This window comes from Cygnus olor, chromosome 21 (genome assembly GCF_009769625.2).
Source record: "Cygnus olor isolate bCygOlo1 chromosome 21, bCygOlo1.pri.v2, whole genome shotgun sequence".
Taxonomy (NCBI): Eukaryota; Metazoa; Chordata; class Aves; order Anseriformes; family Anatidae; genus Cygnus; species Cygnus olor.
In genome coordinates this window covers 2,737,568-2,758,100 of record NC_049189.1, presented here as the reverse complement: position 1 = coordinate 2,758,100, position 20,533 = coordinate 2,737,568, and the positions used below count along the sequence as shown (strand labels likewise).

General features: G+C 44.3%; 2 protein-coding genes across 4 annotated transcripts; both read right to left on the bottom strand.

The window, feature by feature from the left end:
- Positions 1-9,932, bottom strand: CCNL2 (cyclin L2). 3 transcript variants are annotated; one of them, XM_040533515.1, is made up of 11 exons: positions 9,588-9,932; positions 8,743-8,817; positions 8,358-8,467; positions 7,962-8,082; positions 6,628-6,692; positions 3,635-3,734; positions 3,443-3,547; positions 3,071-3,212; positions 2,187-2,304; positions 2,004-2,096; positions 1-1,137 (listed from the first exon to the last, which is right to left on the bottom strand). In XM_040533515.1, exons 1-11 carry the CDS (start codon positions 9,915-9,917, stop codon positions 783-785), a joined length of 1,614 nt encoding a protein of 537 aa, XP_040389449.1. In that variant the 5' UTR covers positions 9,918-9,932; the 3' UTR covers positions 1-782. The 3 variants fall into 3 exon arrangements, with proteins under 3 accessions (XP_040389449.1, XP_040389451.1, XP_040389450.1); XM_040533517.1 differs by lacking the exons at positions 6,628-6,692; positions 7,962-8,082; positions 8,358-8,467; positions 8,743-8,817; positions 9,588-9,932 and adding an exon at positions 5,747-5,871; XM_040533516.1 differs by lacking the exons at positions 6,628-6,692; positions 7,962-8,082; positions 8,358-8,467; positions 8,743-8,817; positions 9,588-9,932 and adding an exon at positions 4,080-5,854.
- Positions 9,933-10,414: 482 nt separating this feature from the next.
- Positions 10,415-14,140, bottom strand: MRPL20 (mitochondrial ribosomal protein L20). Its single transcript, XM_040533518.1, has 4 exons — positions 13,823-14,140; positions 12,726-12,836; positions 12,341-12,418; positions 10,415-10,948 (listed from the first exon to the last, which is right to left on the bottom strand). The coding sequence occupies exons 1-4, from the start codon at positions 13,907-13,909 to the stop codon at positions 10,775-10,777; spliced, it is 450 nt and encodes a 149-aa protein (XP_040389452.1). The 5' UTR covers positions 13,910-14,140; the 3' UTR covers positions 10,415-10,774.
- Between the last annotated feature and the right edge of the window lie 6,393 nt (positions 14,141-20,533).

The window sequence follows — 20,533 nt, the reverse complement described above, 5'->3', positions numbered from 1 at the left end:
GAAATGTCTTATGAGCTGGTGGCCCGCACACAGCATTGCACAGATAAAAAATATACTACTCTCAATACACAGAGCTAAATACTTTCACATTTATCAGAATTTTCTACACAAGTCTTTTGATAGAGTTCAAGTTTTGAATTTTCTGTATATATCTTCCACCTGTATTAAACAAATGCTTATTTACATTGTGGGTAAAGTGTAAAGGCTAGTAAGGCCGTACTCCCATACTGTACTGTAACACTGCAAAATATATATACACATATATAACCTAATATAGGCATCGGTTCTAAAAAAGTCACCTTACATTTGTACAACATCATGGAGTCAGTATGAAAAGACAGCTTTGTTAGCACCAAGCCACTCCAATGGTTTTTATGGACAGTCTCGAGCCTTCCAGTTGCACAGGGAAGGACCCTTCAGCACAGTATTCCCACTGCTACCGAGTAAGGGAGGTCCTGCTGCACAACTGGAAGGCCCAAGCGCTGCACTATGGCAGGTAAATTACTAAAGAGCAGGCATAGAGCATCCAGAGACAAGCTCTGCAGTGTTTTTAGGTGACGTGCCAGCAGAACGGTCACCGAGACAATTATCAGAGTCCTTTGTATCATTCTGTCTCGTTCGCATCTTTCCTTTGGATTCATGACAGTAAGTACAGAGTTACCAGCAGAATAGACATTACTGAAGCCACGTGGTTTACAAGCCAGGTTAACCCTATGCTGCAAAGGCCAAACGGAGAAGAGCTCCACAGCTTAAATTCCAAAGGAAAGACCTTTCTCTACTGCTCATCGCCTATGCCTGCTGTGGCCGGGATGGTCGCGGTCATAGCGATGACTTGCTCGCTCGTAGGAGCGCGAACGCTCATGCCTGTGATTTCTGTAGTAGTGACTCTTCTTCTTGTACTTCCCTGAATGATCGGAGCGCTCCCGGGACCGGCTCCTGGAACGCGACGAGCTCCTGCTGCGCGATTTCCGTGGTTTGTGCGCCGAGTATTTATAGTCCTTTGATTTCTTGTAACTTCTCATCTTGGAACCTTTGTAACTGGAACTGTGGTTGAACTGTCTTGGGGGAGAGTCACTGCGGCTCCTCGAACGGCTATGGGACTTCGAGCCACTTGACGTGGAATAACTTTCACTTTTCCTGTGGGAAGAAAGAACAGGAAAGAAAGCACGTGATTTCTCAAGTAGAACTACTCCACATTAGCTCCTAAATGCAGCTACAACACATCCACACACCCTAAGTACCGTACAGACATGCTTCTCACGGTAGGCCTGCACAGTTTGAGGCCGGACACTTGATTCTGTATCCCATGAAAACCAATCGCATGCCCCTGACTCGATCCCTCTGGTCACAGTTTAAGTATTGGCTGTTAGAAACCCATACCCCTTTGGAACACAGCAGTCGTGTCGCAGTTTTAGATTTCTCCCTCGCTGCTTTGAAAAAAAAAATGCATGAATATCCAAACGTCTAGATTTAAAGTGCTGCCAACCAACCAAAGATAAAGCTACTTCCCCTGTTTCAGTTACAAAGCTATTACCAAACTGCACAAGACTGGAGCCGATACCTACTCCTCCACTGTCTCTTAAATTTCCCCTCTATGGGAATCATGGTTATATTTTAGTAATAACAACTTCCTAAAGGTCGTAGACAAATCCCCAGCTTTAAATAAATAAGCAAACAAACCAAGCTAACCCTGCTGCTTGGGCCATACGTCACCAATAAACAGACTGAAATAAGCAAACATCCTGATAGAGCTCTGCCAAGTAGACTTAAAAGCTGTACGCGTGACAAGGTCAGGCACTGCAACTCCCCTGCTCTGTAAGCCAAGACAACACAATCCACAATCAGCCCTAACGTTCCTGGAGTCCTAAATACCGGTTTATTATGTCACAGCCTCTTGTGGAAAAACTACCAAGCTCACTCCCTGAAAATGTCTTTTTACCACTTCAGCACAGTAGCGTGGGAGGTTCTCTAACAGCACGCCCTCCTTTTACAAGGGTCCATACCTGTGCTTAGGAGATGCAGATCTGGATGGTGATCTTGAGTAACTTTGATCTCGACTTCCACTTCGACTTCTGCTTTCTCTTCCTTTCTGAATGCTGCAGGAAGCAAAAAACACAGTAAAAAAATTTGTTTAAAATAATAATGGGAAAAAATGAACTTTTTTTTTTTTGTTACAAAAGCCTTACCCATTCACTGGACTATTTGAACCCGTTCTTTTTGTTCCCTCTGTTTTCCTTTTAGCATTCTTCATTGCCTGAACAGGTAGCGGCGAGGGTTTATTTCCTTTAACCTCTTTTGGAGACTCTAGAAAAAGAAGCCTTTGTTACCTTATTTTTGAAAGTTTGGGTACTAACTGAAAGAGGGTAAGGACTGAAGCCTTCCTCCCCCCCGCCCCGCTTCATTTTCTTTGTAATAACCTTTACTGCATAGATGTTGTTTGGGTACAAGTGCACACACGAATGCACACACAAGCGCCCACAAGAAGCAGATCTGAAGAACTTCAAAGAAGGCAGAATTTAATCTGAAACACTTCTGCCAAAATACTATTGAGACATTACTGCCAAAGTAATGCCAAGGAGTTAGCTGCAAGAGCAGCATGCTGCTCACAAAGCCACTCCAGCATGGCAGAAGAGTAATTCCTTTCTCTTGCTAATTATTCCCTTTTTTCTAAGGGTAAACTGAGGATGCAGACTGGAAATCTTAGACAAAGCATGCAGGAAAAGTATTCCACACCTCTTGCCCAGAAATACGACTTTTGCCAGAGTTCCTAATCATATGCATGCTCTAATATTTCTTTAGCACAACAAGCCAACTGCAAGTATTTAAGTTTATTGCCAAAACCACATTGGAGCAAGTCTCTCTACTGTATAAGTTTAAGCTAGCTTTATACTAATTTGATTTTAGCCTTTACCTATCTCAAGAATTTATCAGTTACAATGCTATTCAAGATCTGCTGCTGGAATAATTGATAGAAACCTGCTTCAAAAACCAAACAACTACGTATTTATCCCCGAAGTACAAATCCACATACAAGATGAGAAAATATTCCAACAGCTCATCCACAACTTACCATTTTTTGGTGCAGGGGAAAATCCTGATGGGTTATCCAAATTTGGGGCTCCTTCAGGTAGGAGACCTTTAGCTTGAGCTTTTGCCTCTTCAATTGCCAGTTTCTTCTTTTCCACTTTACTTTCCAGATCAGACAAATCAACCTGTAAGGACAGGAGCCTGCTTAGGACAAAATCCAGCAAATTAGACTTTCTGCTTACTCACAGGAAGGGGAGTGGGTGGGGAACACAGATACAAAGACACCCAGATCCTGTGACCAGTATCGTGTTCCACTAACACACTAAGCTTGCAGGTAATTTTAAGCATAAGATTTTCCAACTCATGTTTCAAGCAGCAGTCTCTACTGAAGGTTCATATATAAAGAAAAACAAACCTTTTTCCTAGTATAGAGCTGCAAGATTTTTAAGCAGATTTCTTGAATCTCTTCCTCTGTTGTTCCAAAGAGTAAAAACCAGTGTGGACGATTAGGAAGTGGAATCTGAAAGGGATGGGGAGAAATATTCAGGCTTTACTGCTTCTATTAGAAGAGCTAACAAACTTGAAGTTAATAGAACTGTACGCTCACCTCCAATGTTCTAGCTGCAAGGTAAATACATGCACAGGCAATGCTTTCTGGCTGAAATCTTACAAAGACATCTGTTCTCAGGCTATCATTCATGTAATTCCTGAAAGACAGGATATCAACAGAGTTGCAAGGCACAACAGCAGTCTCCCTCCCGCCCACCCCCCCTTTTTTCCCCCAATAAGACTTCTAGAAGTACTATTTCTTTCTGCATTCAGTTACTAGACTTCAACAATACACTCCTGTGAATCTGAAGAAAAGCCGAATTCTTTTACTAAAAAAATCCCTCAAGGAAAGGGAAGTGTGATAGGAATTAAGTCTGACTGACTGGCTGGCTGCTGAAAATTCAGTTGTGAGAAGAGAACCAATTTTAACTTCACTTTTCCCTCTGGATCTCAACTGGCTTGCTCTCATGCACTAGCCAAGTATTTTCATCAAGACAACATACAATATAATCTGGAGTACTCAGTTATAGACTTTTAGGTTCACATGTTTCTCTGCAATGTCTGAACTCAGATGGTTTGCTGAAAGCAGCAGCTCCTGTGGTAGTCCTCCCATGAAAATATGGTCCGCTTCAGCACACGCCAGCTTCCGCTGGAGATTTACGGGATCCGTTTTCCTTTGGAAGCATTACTTTCCGTCCAGAACAGAATTCTTTTCGATGCAAAAAGCAGACATAGGAGAAATCAGGGCGTTTGGAAACATCAGTTCGGGAGAATACTCAGTATTCAGGCCGATCTCTTCTTTGGCATATGAAATACGGTTTCCAAATTGTCCCGTTTCAACAAGGTTGCTTAAAATGAATATTCACAGAATGAGAAAACTGTAAAATATTGCATATAATATTCCAGTCAGTACACTTGAAAATTATTCTTCTAAAGTCTTAAATACACAACGTAACTTCCTCTGAATCTGTCAGCTGAAGTGCTTAAAAAGAATCTAGATTTTTGAGCACATGTCAAGCAAAGTATCAGATGGGGAAAAGCTAAAATCAGAAAACAAAGTCCTCAATATAATAAGCTTTCCAAAAGCAGTAATTGTTCATGTGGGTACCCAGTATACAAGGATTCACTATGCCCCAAGACATCCAAAACAGAGACCACAGTCTAGACACTTGTATCCAGTTTACACAGGACAGCAAAAAAGAACTTGACGCTTTTGAGCACTGAACTCCATCCCAGACATCTTATACTCTTGCTTATACAAAGAGCAACTGCTGCCCCGGAGAAGCAGGGCTAAGCATGAACTCATCTTTCTGGGAGAAAAGAACTTTAAAACCTAGTTACTTTGCTCCCTCTTCACTCCTCCAGAAAACAGAACAAACCTTTTGGCAACTAAAATATGAATAGAAAAGTGGTACTTCAAACATTTGAAAGTCACCCATCCTTTTCCTAACTTCCCAAGTTGAAAAACATGACTGCTTCCAAGCTTGGCTTCTGTATGCTTTCCCTGTGGGCTCAGAATCAGACACGTGAGGAAATGAATCCTTGTCACAGTATTTTAAGGAAAAGGTAATGTTGTAAAAATGCGTACTTCAAAAAAAAAAAACAAACAAAAAAAACAATTGCACTGGATATCCAGCCATTTTTAAGTACTAGGAGCTACAAGCATCAGTACATGAATGTTATTTTTACATCTGAAACGTTTCTCAAATGGAGTAATTTCTTCCTTCCTCCTCACCTACTCCTTCCTTTCATAAGGAGCAGAAAACCGGTCATGAGCAGTACGTAACTCACATCTGAATACTTGAGAGAATATCTCAAGTTGAAGGGACCCACATGCAATGGGACTAGGAATACTGGTAGCAGAAAGTTATTTTTAAGTCTTAAATCAGTATTACATAGTATTTTTTATCTGATTTACAAACGTAAACTTAGATTTTTTTTCCTGTTAATTCATCACTTTACGACTTAAATCCCACCTTCATTTGCTTTACCATCTAAGAACGCAACTTTAATAATAGTTATAAAAACTTCACATTAAAAACCATTCAGAATATTAACAACCAAGTTATGAAATATACAACAGTCAAAAAGCACAATGAAAATAAATAAGTTGAAAAGTATAAGCACAAGAAGTAGTTGGCCAGTTACTATACTATCGTGTATATACCACCTGTCTAGAGTCAGCCTTCTCTTTGGAGAGCCTGCTTTGGTTTGACTGAAGACGGCAGCTATCCCTGCACCATAGCGCTTGGGCAGCAGAGGAGAAGTCTTAGTCACTTACCCTCAGAGGCTACCCTTTGATTAAAAGAGTACAGAAAAGAAAAGTCAAAACTGGTTCTCTACACACAGGTCACAGTACCAGACAGTTCAGTCAGCAGAAATATGATCTTTGGATTCACTCAAGATTTTTAAACCACGGTACTGTTAAAAAGCATTATTGTTTAAAAGCGTTATCTATGTATGTTTAAGACCGGGAATTTTACATAAACTTCCCAAACCCAAGCAAATCTTTATTGTAATGAGAGCAACAAGGCAGAGGACATTCCTTGGCAAACATGAGAACAATGAGTTTGTCCAGTCTTAGAAGCTGATACCTTGCTTTATCCATACGGATAAGAGAAATTTATCTGTGCTGAGAGGTTCTGACACACCTGTAATCAAGCTCAAGCGCTGGGAAAGGCCATTTCCCAGCACTGATAACAGACTTTACCTACACAGTTTTCTCCGAAGAACAAAAAAGCAAACAAAAAAAAAACCACAAGAAAACAAGAAAACCATAAACTAATCAACGTTTTCCCTTCAGCTGAAAGGTGAAAGCAGAGAGGAGGGAAGTGAGAAGTCAGGGCAGAAAGCTACCTTACCATTAAAACAGTGCCTCAAACTTAAGAGGACGATCAACATTTGGGTAGTAGTTTGGGGCACTCCAAGAAACACTGGAGCTGTCTGGTGTGGCCCACAATCACTTCTGAGCACTGTTGCCCAGAGTGCCTCAAGTGACATATTTCTGCTACTGCCCCTGCTGGTCTCTTAGAACAAAGAAAATCAACTTACCATGAAGTCTGGACCAGGTGTTGGTTACGTTCACATTCTAATACCTGAAGGTACATAACGATTATCTGGAAGATATGGGTTATTGCGTTATTAACAAGAATCTTGAGAGCCACCTATATATTTCAGAGGGACAACCACGAGGCATCCGCTATTTTCTTTCAAGCTCTAAGACACTCCACAAGTGTCTACAACATCTCCGGTGTTCGCCCACACAACTTTTGCTCTCCAATGCAAAAGTTGCCGTGAGTCGACACACGACCAGATCTGACCTTCCTAGTTCTCCGTCTTCTGAGCTCAGTCACCATGCTATTCATCTAGAAGTCTCGTCTTCAACTGTTTGCAAGCTAGATATGTTCTCCTATACAATTCATGACTCCTTTTTAACTGTAACTTGGGAAAAATACAGCTAGCTGTAATAGGTAGCAATTGAAGCGTAACAGCGTTTGCAGAGAGCGAACAGACCTCGTGTGTTTTGTGTCACTGTTTATTCAGGTCTAGGTTTTTCTTAGGTTTGAAAGGAAAACAACAGGATGCAGGCTAATAGATACAAACGTATACCAATCGACAAAGTGCAACTGCCCTCCGGGGTTACCGGCATTTCTGAAAATCAAGTAGGCTCACAAAATGTGAAGACAATAGTAGCTTTTAGGGAAAAAAAAAAATCCAAGTTCTGCTGCTTCTGAGTAGAAAGTTCTTTCAGCATCCTTATCAGCTGGTACAAAAAAGCTATAACGGAAATACCGATGGCACTAGCGTAAGAACTTATATGCTTGCAGTGGGTATGTCTTTGAAGTATCATCTCAGTCTGGCATATGATATTTAAATAGAGAATCATTGTTTCTTTTCAAGTCAAGCCCTTCACGCTTGACTGTACTTTTTAGAAGAAACGCTGCTAACTAGCTCACGTGGGCTAAGAACCTCATCATGTTTCCGCAAAAATTGATCAGGACACAGTATTTCTCTGATGATATCGTAACTCTAGATCACCAAATTCCTTTCTGTATAAGATTCCAAGTTTAGGTAGCTTTGATGTTAGAAAACTTCAACTATGCATATAAATAGGTTTTGTTCTAAAAGCAAAGCGTTCAAGTATCTTGGACTTGAAGGAATACTTAACATCTGCATCCACCTCCAGTCGTCATTCAGCAGTGACACAAGACCAACTAGTAAGAATCTCTTAAATGAGAAAGAAGACATCATAAGAAGCTAGCTTTACGGAATTAACTAGCGTTATCAGGTACAAACCAAACAGCTTCCTTGCAGTTAAGCAGTCTGCTCAAAGCATTTATACTATAATAAATGCTGATTACAAAGTTAACTTATACAGTACAAACCTTATGAGGATGCTTGACGTGAACACAAAATCCCAACTCCTTTAAAACTCTTCTTTCAGCCTTAATAATTTGGTTTTTCAAGTTCACATACTCTTGATCCAGTATTAGAGGTACAGGTTTTCTGCAAAACAATTTCAAATTCCAAAGGCGAACTTAACATCAAGGCGTACTTATATGTAGCTTAAGCCATGTCCACATAGAAATAAAGGACACTGCTGCTATTCATAACATCAAAAACCTTAAGTAAAGTTTGTCAACTCACTTTTTTCCTTAATGAGATCTTTTCAAGATGTTCCCTGATTAATTAAACAGGGAATGATGCAAGTATCAGCCCATGAAGTTTAGTAATTAAAATACAAAGCAAGAACTTCAGATTATTTCAGAGTCTAAACCTACTTTTTTTCTCGCAGATGTCGAAGACGATGGAACACGTTAATTACATCCCTTATGCGTCGTGGTGCTTCTTCGATTTTGGATGCCAGGTGAACACAGGCCATTGACACATGCTGAAACATAAGTATTGCAAGACACTGATGTTTTGCTCAAATCTGGAACCGATCGCCTCCAACAGCTTAAGGAGGGATAACAAGAGAAAATGGTGGTAAAAACAGGAAATACTAAAAACTTGACAAAATCAGTACTATGTAGCTCTGTAAAATCATGGCAATCGGTAAGTCAGATCTATAGACGCAAATGCCGATCACATCTAAGTTGACAACTAGGCAAAACTGATCAAAGATCAGATCACAGTTTAGTATTATATATCTTAGTATTTTCTTACCTCCATGGAATGCTTCACAAAAGACTTGGTGTAAAAAAAACGTTGAAATAGCACCTGTCCTGTAGCCATTGCCACCTAAAAAGGAAACAATCAAAACATGTATTAATAAAGTAATTTGTGGGTCTAGAAAAAAAAAAACTTAGATTTCAACAGGTTTAAGACCAAGAAAGCTACTTAAGCTGTATTTAAATTCGGAATTAAGTTCAGTAGTACCTAAAAAAAAGCAGCATTACTATCTTAATAATGAATGGAGTTGTCTGAAATGGTATCAACACCGCAAATCCTACCCTTGACTAAAACGCGTGCGTTAAATTGTAAGGACGCAGAACATCAGACCTAGTAAAATCCAAAGCTGTGATATGAACCCAAAAAAATACTTTTTTGGTGTGGGGAAGAAATCAAGCCAGATTACGGTTTTGTTACATTAACATCACAATTTGAGCACCGGAGACTCGGGCAGCGAGAAGACTTAAAGTTTCCCACGGAGGTAACAAGGAGCCTGCCCACGAGGGAATCTCCCCGGCCCACAAAACCTCACGGCGCTCCCTCCCTCCGCACCTCTCCGAGCAGCCCTCCTTCCCCACAGCCCGGCCCTAACAAAGCGCCGCGGGGCGGCGGCGGGGCGCTGCCCTCAGCCGCTTCCTGCCGCCCGGGGAAGGCCGCAGGCCCCGCGGGGAGGCTCGGAGCCGCCGAGGCCGGCCGGTGGGCCACGGGGGAGGGCTGGGAGAAAGCCGGCGAGAGGCGGCGGCGCCCCCCGGTGTGAGGCCTACAACTCCCGGTACGAGGCCTGCCCCCCGGTGCGAGGCCTGAGGGCGGCAGGGAGCAGGCCGCGGCCCGGGGCCTACCTGCGGGAGGCGGAGCAGGATGCCGGCCGCCTGGATGAGCTCGCAGCCGGTGACCCGCAGCTCGGTCTCCGTGTCGGGGTCGAGCCCGCTGCTCATGGACGGCGTGAAGCGCAGCGTGTGCTCGGGCAGCAGGCAGTTCTCCAGGGTGATCAGCACCCCCGAGTACAGCCGGTCGCCGATCAGCACCGCGCCGGGGCCCGGCACCGGGGGGCCGCCTGGCCCCGCTTGGGGGGCTCCCCCCGCCGCCACGCCGACCGCCTGAGGCCCCGCCGGGCCGCCGCTGCCGCCCACCGCCGCCACAGCCGCCGCGCTGCCAGCCCCCGCCGCCATTTTGTGGTGCCGCCGCCTCGCCCGGCTCCGCGCTCCCTCACACACACACGCGCGCAAGCCCCGCCTTCTTCCCCCCCCAACCCGCGCCGGCCGCCTGCTATTGGCGGAGGGCTGCGAAACGCCGCGCGGCGATTGGCTGCGCCGCCTGTCCGTCTGGCGCCGCCGTGGGCTGAGGGGAGCGGCGTGACGCAGCGGTTGGGAATTTGAACGGGGAGGAACGGGCGGAAGTGGCGGGCGGCGGCTTCAGGGCAGCCCGGGCCTCGGCCTCGGCCTCAGTCCAGGCCCTCGGGGGTTGCTCGGGCTGTGGGGGCGGCTGGCGGCGCCCTCGCCCATCCCAAAACCTTTAGGAGCACCGGGCCGCTGGCCCCCAGCGCTGTGGGCACCCAAATCTGCCCAAGCAGGGCTGTGGGGTGTTGTTTCCCTTCCCCTCCCAGCGCAACGCCCAGAGTCACTACTCAAATCGTGCTTCCAATAGCAGTTAGAAAAAAAAAACAAAACACACAAAACACCTTTATTAAGCTCTTCACGGAACAGAAAGTATGTGCACGCTATACATGTTTTAACATTGGAACTGCAACAGGCTCGCCTCACCGCTGCTAAGGTTGAGCTGCGATTTTTAACTCAATGCGTTTCACTTGTAACGATATATTTTAACACATTTCACTTCTAACAAAATTTTGGAAAAAAAAAGTCATCCACGCACAAACTTCACACCCTGACCCAACCCTTCTTCCCTGCTGTAAGCATCATCTTTGGAGGATTTTGTTCCACAGCTCTGACCTTAGCTGCAGACAGTGAGCAAGCTTACCCTGTCAGACAAGTTCCTGTTTATTACACATATCTGCAGACTCTTGGTGTCAATAATGGTGTACGATACGTGAAAATATCCCCTCTGGTTCCTTTCCATCTCCGAGGGCAGCAAGGAAGCCTTCTTGTCGCCTCCTCTGGGCTAAGGCAGCTAGGGACTTGAATGTCTTTGGCTCATAGATAGCCAAATCAGCAAGCATTTTCTTATTCAGCTCCACCTGGGACTAAATGCAAGAATTGTTGGTTAAGTACTCTAATTTTTAGGAACGATACTCCAATGCCTAGTTAAGGTTTTAAGGCAAATTATCTTTTTTTTTTCTGTATTGTACAATTTTTGCATGACTAGAGAACTGTCAGACATGCCTATTCATTCACTGGTGTCTCAGTAAGCCGCTACGTACAGTTTGTTTACTGCGTTTCTCAAAGTGTTTCCCATACAAACCAAGAACTCAAGAAGAATCTCTTATATTCTAAGCAGGAGGTATTATACGAAAGTTTGTTTCTTTTGGATCTTTTAACCGACTACCTTACAAAACTATCTTGCTCTGAGACAAGAAACAAAGGGATAGGCATCTCCGAGGAAAAATCAGTTAACTTTTAGGCAGTACTTGATTCTCTTGGTTACAACATGAGAAGATTAAGCAAAAGATTGAGTGTATAAATATTAGTAACTATTACTTTACAGTAAGCATGTAAGAAAACTTATACGGTTATTCGAAACACAGGTAAAATGTTTTGAAATATGCTAGAAATATATATGTAGTTCCACTTGAAGAAGCAGAAACACTACTTGTTTATTATGATCATGGCCAAGAGAAACAAGTTTTAATTTTACAATTACAGTATCAACAAATTAAGACCAATTCTCCGGCATGTTTAACAACAAAGGACTGTGACACCAAATATCTGCATTGTCTACGCTCACTAAAACACAAAGCTGGTAATCAAAAAAGTAGGTTTCTTAGGCTTGCTTTTGCAAATCCAAGTTCTGTACTTTTACGTTTATTGGGTGAAGCAGAGGCAGCTCTCACTTAACACCTGCAGTAGCAGCAAACGTAAAAGCATTTTGCAAGCCTTGTTCTTAAGATGAGCCGTAAAAATTTTGGGGACGAAGGCAGGTGAGGAGCAATATCCACCACAATAAAAGGGGATTATACATTTAAGGAAGAGAAACAGGTTTAGGGCAAAATTTAGTTCCTGAATTGAGTAAAACCCCTTTCATAAGCAGAACTTTCATCGCTAGAACTAGGAAGCAGGACAATGTTGGCAGAAGCTCAGTCTGACAGAAGCCTTTTACCATGCTCTATGCTGGTACTGCCTGCTCAGGTTCCAACCCTTAATGGTTCTAATTCACCATTATTCTTCATCTTAATGGTTCTAATTCACCATTATTCTTCAAAGAGCGGCAATTGGAGGCTGCATGTTCAGTTCCTTGCAGTTCTTCTCTTACATGGCAACCAGCAACCCTTTGATATACTTTGTCAGACTACATCTGCTTCACATTTTCAGAGTTTAAACAAATGAATTTGCCTGATGCTACAGAAGACCACTATCAGACATTTTCTCCAACTCGTTGAAAAGTTGAATCAAAGCAATTATTCAAGCACCACCCTTACCTTAAGCAGATTGCTTATGAAAGCTGGGTATTTCAAACCATGTTCAAGAGAAGCTGCTTCAATCCTAGTGATCCAGAGCTGAAAGAGTAAAAATTCATATCTTAGATGACAAAATATTTTAGAAGTAAACATTCTGTCATACTGATCTGCTCATACTTAGTAAATATAACAGATTCAGACCTACAGTTTTCTCGGTGCAAGACACACCTCTATGTACTTCAGCATGTGATCTTTTTCAGACCACAGGGAGACTATTACCTTAAATTCACAGCATTTTTTACCAGCTGGTAAAACATTTCCAGAGAGCCCCCCAGCAAGAAAAATAGCCACATCAGCTCTGCTCTTTTCCCATTTTACTGTTGACATCTAACATCTTGCTCTTTACCGCTCTCAGGAACCTCTTCTTCTCTCTTCTGGCCTTTGTAGACTTCACAAAAGCTCTCCGAACACTTCGTACAGCCAACTTATAGCAGCGGTTCTTCCTTCCACGAAAATGCTGAAGTAAAAACAAGATGTTCTTGTTCAGTTATCTTTGAAGCTGTTAAACCCTTCAGTAATGCTAATATATCCTCGTTTGCACTTCAAAACCCTTCATAACAAAGTTCACAAAATACTTCATCAACTAAGCCTGCAGTCAGCACATAATGAAAATTTTCTTGTTTTTACAGCATGGGAAACTCAAAGCTGAAGAGTTGGAACAGGCTGAAACCTTTCAGTCCAGCAGGAGGGAGACAAACCACACCTCACTTTAGGCTGTGGTCCCAGGTGCAAAGCAACCAATAAAACCATCTTTCAGTGCTTTTTACCAACCCCTAAACTCAGGCATTTATCCTCATTCCTGAGCTGCTCTCAGTTTTATCTGTACAACCACAGGGATGAGACAGGAGCCTCTGATACGTTTAAAACACTGCAGCAGCCCAAACAGAAAGCATTACAGAAGAGGTTTACTGGAGCTGCTACCGTTGACACCTATCCATCATAACAGAAAGCAGCCAGTGCTGTACAGTTAGAGAGGTCACGAGTATTGCTGCTGCGAGCAGCTTGGCCACAAGACCGAGATACTGTCGCTTAATTCAGCATTTTCCATCTCAATTCTGCAGCACGACGGACCTCCCACCAGGATGCCGTCAGCCTGCCCTTGAAAGGGCTCTGCCCCAGCCTAGGTTGCAACTTCTGTTCAGAACACGTTGCGAAGCAGCGTGCACAAGATGCACCTCGAATGCTGAGGGGGGAAATCTGTTCTCTGCTTGCTGTTCCCTCACCCAATTAAAACCGAACTAAAAAACGCAACCAGCCCGCAGCTCCTGCGCTTCTCCCCCACCGGTACTCTGTATCACGGCAGAGACACCGAGCACGCTGCCGTCCTCGGGCTTTAACGAAGCACAAACGCAGGGGAAAGGCTAAACTCCCATCATGCCGAGGCCCCCAGCCCAGGAGAGCCGCAGGGCAGCGGGGCACAGCCCGGCACAGCCCAGCACTCACCCGCGCATACTTGAGCACCTCCTGCACCCTCCAGAAGCGGTCGCTCAGGCGGCTGCGGAGCCAGCGCGGCGCGCTCAGCAGCACCATGTCCGCCGCCGGGGGCACGGCAGTGCCGCCCCGCTCCGCCTCCCGGGGCGGGCACAAACGGGCAGGGGGCGGCCCCGGCCATTACGACAGCTCCCGGCTTCGCTAGGCCGCACCAGGCCGCACCAGGCCCGGCCTCGCTTCGTCCCCGTGCCCGCTGTCCCCGCAGGGAGAGCGCCTGGGGGACCGAGGACGCGTGTTTTTTTTCCTGTCACCGCGCACGCAGAATGATGGGTTTTGGGGTTTTGGCCTCAGCTGGCTCGTCTTTCGTGGAAAGATGATGAAACAGGCTGGGATTTTGCAGGGTGTGGCTGCGGCATGGGAGTTAAAATGATTCGGTTTATGCCTAAATTAAATTAATAAATGTAACCCCTTAAATGATCAAAACCAAAAACCTTCACTCGTGTTCATTTAATTCTGTGTTTGCATTCTTAGCCTGTCTGTATCTGCCTGTAGCTATACAACAAGTGTTTTTTGCATTAGAGACTGAATTATGATAGCTGCTAATGTTTCTGGTGGGTAATAATACCTTTAACTTTAGAATCATAGAATCACTGAGGTTGGAAAAGCCCTCCAAGATCATCTGGTCCAACTGTCCCCTTACCACCACTATCACCCCACTAAACCACGTCCCTAAGCACCACATCCAACCTTTCCTTGAACACCCCCAGGGACAGTGACTCCACCACATACCTGGGCAACCCATTCCAATGCCTGGCTGCTCTTTCTGAGAAAAATGTCTCCTCATTTCCAACCTAAACCTCCCCAGGCACAACTCGAGGCCATTCCCTCTAGTCCTGTCGATAATTATCTGCGAGAAGAAGCCGACCCCCACCTCCACACAACTTCCTTTCACCAAACTCCTTTCAGAAATGCTGTCATTGTTCCATTTAACAGTAAAAATCTACAGCTTTGCTGCCTTCACCAGCAATGCTAAAGCAATGTGAAAAGTCTCCATGCTGTTTTCATTGACGGGAAGAATTCAGTACCGGGCAGCATGTCTTAATGTCTTCCTGTGCTTAAAGAGATGGTGAGAAGTAAAATGAGAAGTTATGACCTGTGAAAAACCACAAGATGGGGCTGTTGTTATAGACAGTGGAAAGTTATTTCTTAGCAGCAAGGGTCTCTACCATCAGAAAAGATAACTAATGAATTTGGTCATCATTAATCACGCCACTTTCAGCATCTCAAAGCAACGATGCTCCTGTTAGAAACTGCTCTGTAACTTATGCCATCATCAAGACATCTTTCCCATTTATGGGACGGTACTTGTTAGTGATGTGGAAATTTTACAGAATTAGAGGCTTGGGGAATCTTTTTTTATTAACACTGGGCCTTGTTTGATACAAAGTTAGCTTGTTTATTAGAAGAGTCATTAGAATATGTGTTTTTTTCCAAAGGAAAATCAATTTAAGAACAAAATTTTCAGACCTCCCACAGTTTAAAATGCGTTTTCATTATAGCAAAAATAATTTGGGAGGTTTCACTTGATTTATATTTTATGGCACTTTTTGGACTACTTAAAGAGCTTTTTGTTTGTTTGTTTTGTTTGTTTTTACCACATCACCGTGCCCTTGCTGACAGACAGTAAAAACCCTTTGTATTTATGAAGGAATAAAAAAAATGGCACAAGGAAAATTACCGTAGCGATGGGGTGTAGCTTGTTAGAGCAGCCATTTACTCAGGCTCCTCTGGTGCTCCTCTGCTGCTTGCCGGCAGTTTCTGTCTCCTTCACCTGCTCTGCAGTGAGCTCCACATTGTCCCCAAATGCAAAGGAAATTCAGTCCACAGGTGATCCTCCTGTCTCTGCTAGGAAAGCAATTCCCTGTGGGGAAAAACCTACAGAATGGCAAGCTGCACATGGCTGCCAAACCTGCTCTTTGTGGGACTGCAGTACTCTGTGCTACCCCAGCACAACACAGCAGAAGTGATCCGGGGGTAGAATTTGAGTTGCCTGGCACTGAGTTTGCTGTCTTTCAATGGCTTTAGCCTGGACTTGTTTGTATTTCATATAATATTTGTTGTTGTTCTTGTTTTTCCCTTAGCATGTTTCTTGACCTTTCTCCAGTTAGAGGGCATAACTCATTCTTGAAAAATATTATATATTTAAATCAGGGGCTGTTAGGCAGCCATTCACTATGCTGAGACTGTTCAGAAGCCTTGCTGCCATTTGTCATATTTATTACATCCAATGCCGTCTGTTTTCCTGCACAGATTCAGGGCTTTATTAACACTGCGGCTGGCCTGTGCAATAACTGAAAGCAGGATGTATGCCATAGTTATTTCCCTCTGGACGTCTGGGTAGATCTGTGCAGACATTTCACATTTTGCAGCTTGAGAGAAGGCTACTGCCTTGCACTCCCCCCTAGGAGTCATTCAGCCTGAGAGAGCAGTGAGGAAATGGGTGGAACAAGATGAAAATGGGCTTTTCATACAATGTGAGTGTTTTAAAGGTCGTTTCTCTCTGTGTTTCTTTCATCTCTCTCACACACATGACTTCGTTATTAAAAAGAGACAGGCTGGCTTGTAGTCTTTAAAAAATGTTGATGATTGATATTGACTCATGGGTCCAAAAAGACATAGAACAGACACAGGATCTGTTCTCAGTCTTGCCACTGGCCTGCTAGGTGACAGAGCAAGCAACTTCCCCTCTCTGTGCCTCTGCACATCTGTAAAAGCAAGAGTCACAATACTGCCCCTTGGCTAATGTACTTGAAAATGCACTGAGCAAAACTTGAATATGCCCGCTAGGTATTATTCTGAGCCTGTGGCAGCACTCTTGCTCCAGATTGTTTGTCTCCCCAGACTTTAAATTATTCATTGCTACCGTGAGCCTTTTGAGGAATGTGAACGTGAATTCTCTGTTTATGAAATGTCTTAGCTGTGCCCTACACCATATATGCTAAGCAGGTTTGCATCCTTTGTGCTTTGCCAGTCTGATTTAGAAACGCTTTCCTAACACAGCTGGGAAATCATTTCAGTCTCTTTGCTCAATGAGAAGTTTGTCTAGCAGTTACTTAGAAGGTTTTCACAGTTTGTTCCCTTTCTCCCAGGAAAGTGGCTGTCCAAACAGAGGTGCTCCTGGGGTTTGCAGTTCTGTCAAAAAAAAAAAAAAAAAAAGAAAAAGAAATTGATCTGTAAACTGAAGTGCTTTTGAAATCAATTTTAAATGTTTGGATTAGTTAGTGCACTTTTCAAAAATATTTCAGTGTTTGACATTCAAAAATGAAAAAGTAGAGGAACATTTTCAGGCTTGGGAGATGGTTTTTCATTGCTTTTTTGACTTATACTTCAGAACCATGGTAAATTAATTTATAATCAGCTTACTCAGGTTATTTTCAAAGATACTTTTCAGTTTGACAACCAAGGAAAAACATTATTCCATGCAGCACGCCATGGTACCCGAGATGTTCTTTAGCACTCCAGCAAGGTGGGTCAACCAAACACAAGAATAATCTTCCAGTGGAAGCAAATAGGATTCCTCACAGCAGTACTCCACAGAGAAATGCAGGTTATGGCAGGGCTCCTTCGGCCCCTCCTGCTCAGCTGAGTGCCCCTGGTTTCTCTCATCTCGGGTGAGGTAGCCCTGGTGGTCCAGGCTCCCCTTCATGGCTGGAAAGTAGCCAGCTTGGTGCCCACTGCCCAAAGGGCAGGAACTCCTGTCTGCTTTTCCCCCTTATTTTCCCTACCCTGCTCCTTCCTGGGCAGCTGAGTACAGTGCGGACAGTGCTGGCTTTAATCTAGTGCTACAAATTAATGTTTTCCCTTATTTACCAGTATACCCCTCTGGAATGAAGCAGGCTGCAGGCTGATGGCAGTGCTGTCAGTCTGAGTCTATTTTTAACACTCCTCCCCTCACCTGGCATGTCAGCTTTTATTTTTCCTTCACTGTGAGAGAACTCAACAGGAGGAATAAATAATAACAAACAAAGCAGATGAAATAAGGTTGATGTCACCTTCAGCGCTAGGGCTAGAGGAAATAAAATGCCTTGAGAAAAGTCTAGCTAAAGGACATGAATGGCTAGAGAAAGCCCTGAGAGCAGGGCTTCCAGAGAGAGCATCCTTTTGGGAATTAGTGCTGGCTTGTGCAAAAAAAAAATACCCCCTCTTGTTTGTTCCCTGCCATATTTCAGGAAGAAATTACTCTTGTGCCACTTCATAAATAAACAGGATTATATTGGAGAAACTGGCTCCCTCTTTCATTTTTCCCTTTCCAAAACATCTTGAAGAAGCTGGAATTTTGCACAAATAGCAAACTTTTCACCATCTTTGCCAGAGTTTGGTCCGAAAAGACCTTTCACAGCTCAGAGCAGCCTGGTGAGAGGTCTGCAGCTCAGGTTCTGTCCAGGAGCCTGAGGAGCCAGGTTTGTGCTCATGGATGTTAACGCCCTTGATTCACAGACAATTATCTCTGCAGCAAAGCCATTAATTTTAAGAACTGCAGAAGAGTCGCCTGGCTTTCCAGCTCTCCTAGGCACTTATGCAGATCACTGCTCTGTAATTAGATATTGATATATCTCCACCCACATCTCCACGTGCCTTCCAGCTCCCCGGTCTGGTTCCTCAGAAGTGGCAGACACCAGGCTGCCACGAGGGAAGACTTTCTGTACAACAGACGTTGTAGTTTCATTTGTGTTTCCATCAAATTAATCAAACCTTGTCATTAACTCATCTGGCTTGGTTCTTAAAAGGAGATGGGGAGCTGGTGAAGGGACTGAAGAAGAGGAGACCTGTCTTTGCTTCTTAACCATAAGCCAAGTTTCCCGTCCTGCACAGCCCTTTATGAGGGTGTTAGGGCCCTTGGGGCACCAGTAGGACTTCATGGCCCTGTTAAGGCTCAGCTGAGGCTTCCACCCCACAGCCTCTGCCTGGGGGCCCATTTAAGCTCAGCCCTCTTTCTGAGTGCTGCTGTAGGTCTGCGTGCCCTGGGGGTTAGCTCTGCTCCAGCCAGGTCTGCTCAGGGACCATGCTATCACTTACAGGCTGGCCTCTCAGCTTTACTGGGCTTTGAGGTCTGTCAGTGGTAGGGACAGAACAAAGTGCCCTGCAGCTGTGAGCAGTTTGTGCCCTAAGGAAGGATGCTGCACCTTACTTGTGATCTGCTCCCTGGCACAGACTAGCTGGAGGAATTTTTGTTGCTAGATATTCATGAGGCAAATCTCCTGAGACCCTTCTGGATGCTAAAGAGGTTCTACGAGAAGAGCCCTAGCAAAACAATGACGTGGTAAGTGTGAGCAGCTAATACTCTTAATAGCTAGGGGAATTGCATAACCGATGCGGACGGTGTTTAAAATCTGCTAACCTGCTTCAAAAGGCTTCCTTCTTGCTTGTATCACTCATTATACCTTTGAAATCAATATCTATCTTCCTCACACAGCTCTTCAATCTACTTGAGTCTTTAAGCCTCTATTTGTTTATTGATTGCATGTGCCAGACTACAAATGGTCTTGATGTCTTACTGCTTTCAATACGCACTGCGTAAGTGGTGTGTGGCAGTCTCCCAGCCCAGGAAGAGAAGGTGCTTCCAGTATTGGGAGAACTGGAAGGATTCCTGACCATGCCTTCCCTGAGTTCAACCACGGCAAGCCCTGCTGTGTGCCCTTATTGCCTGCTGAGCCAGGTGCTTCTGCTCCTGGCTGAATGGCAATACCAGAGCATCCCTCGGGCCCAGACCACCTTTCCCACAGCATTCAGCACAAAAATCTCTGTAAGGGAGACCAAGTCCTCAAAGAGAGGACTACATCTATGTAGTGATTTGCACAATAGAGCTTAACTCTAAAAACAATGCCAGAAATTGGGAACAGTTTAAAGCAGATGTGATGAGCATACCAAGCCTGGATATTGCATTTGTGTTGCCCCCGTCACTTCCTGGTGGCATGGATTTGGTGGAGGCTGCTGAGCTGTGGGTTGTTTGGGATGCAGCTGCCTGGAATTCAGCTCCAGAGGGCCACCAGCACAAACTTATCACTAGTAGAGCTCTGCTAGTGGGCCACCAGTAACTGCTTCGTGAGCAGGGCTGGCCAGACCCTTGGAGAACATTGTTGTAGCTTTAGTTTTGCTGTGTATGCCACTACAGCTGGCCAGTGAATAGATAAGGCAGATAAACATACCAAAACACATCAAGGGCTGGGGCGTGGACACCAAAATGTACAATTCTTAAAAGCATTTGATGAGGGGAAGCTAACACTTGTCTGCATCATAAAACCACTTTATACTTAGCATGTGAACAGTTTCACAATCTTTTACCGAGGCAGAATTTCTCTAAGTAGCCCCAAATGAAAAACAGGACTCCTGGATTCCTGCCCCGTGCTGTGGATAAGCTGTGCCTTCTGGTAAGACCTATGAACCTTGGTTTCCTCCTGGAAGAAAGTTTTCTTCCTCCTGCAGCGCTGTGGTCGTGCCTAGGTGAATGTACCTAAAAGGCTCTGTAAATGGGGAGCTATCAATGCCCTTCTTAACTAATATTGATCAAATGAGGCAGGTAGAATAATCGATCATTGTGCCTTCAGCACAAGAATATACCAGTGTGTTCTGCAGACAATAGCAGTGGTGACTGCAGACAACAGAAGATTTGAGCTGTGCATTCATTATCATCAGTTAGTGTAAGACTTTAGAAAGAAAGCATAG

Coding starts and splice junctions, on each gene's coding strand:
- MRPL20 (XM_040533518.1), bottom strand. CDS start 13,909: ATGGTGCTGCTGAGCGCGCCGCGCTGGCTCCGCAGCCGCCTGAGCGAC. Junction 12,837..13,822: donor AGGTGCTCAAGTATGCGCGG/GTGAGTGCTGGG, acceptor TTTTTACTTCAG/CATTTTCGTGGAAGGAAGAA. Junction 12,419..12,725: donor AGAAGAGGTTCCTGAGAGCG/GTAAAGAGCAAG, acceptor TTACTCTTTCAG/CTCTGGATCACTAGGATTGA.
- CCNL2 (XM_040533515.1), bottom strand. CDS start 9,917: ATGGCGGCGGGGGCTGGCAGCGCGGCGGCTGTGGCGGCGGTGGGCGGC. Junction 8,818..9,587: donor TCCTGCTCCGCCTCCCGCAG/GTAGGCCCCGGG, acceptor TTTCCTTTTTAG/GTGGCAATGGCTACAGGACA. Junction 8,083..8,357: donor CGACATCTGCGAGAAAAAAA/GTAGGTTTAGAC, acceptor ATTGTTTTGCAG/AAAACCTGTACCTCTAATAC.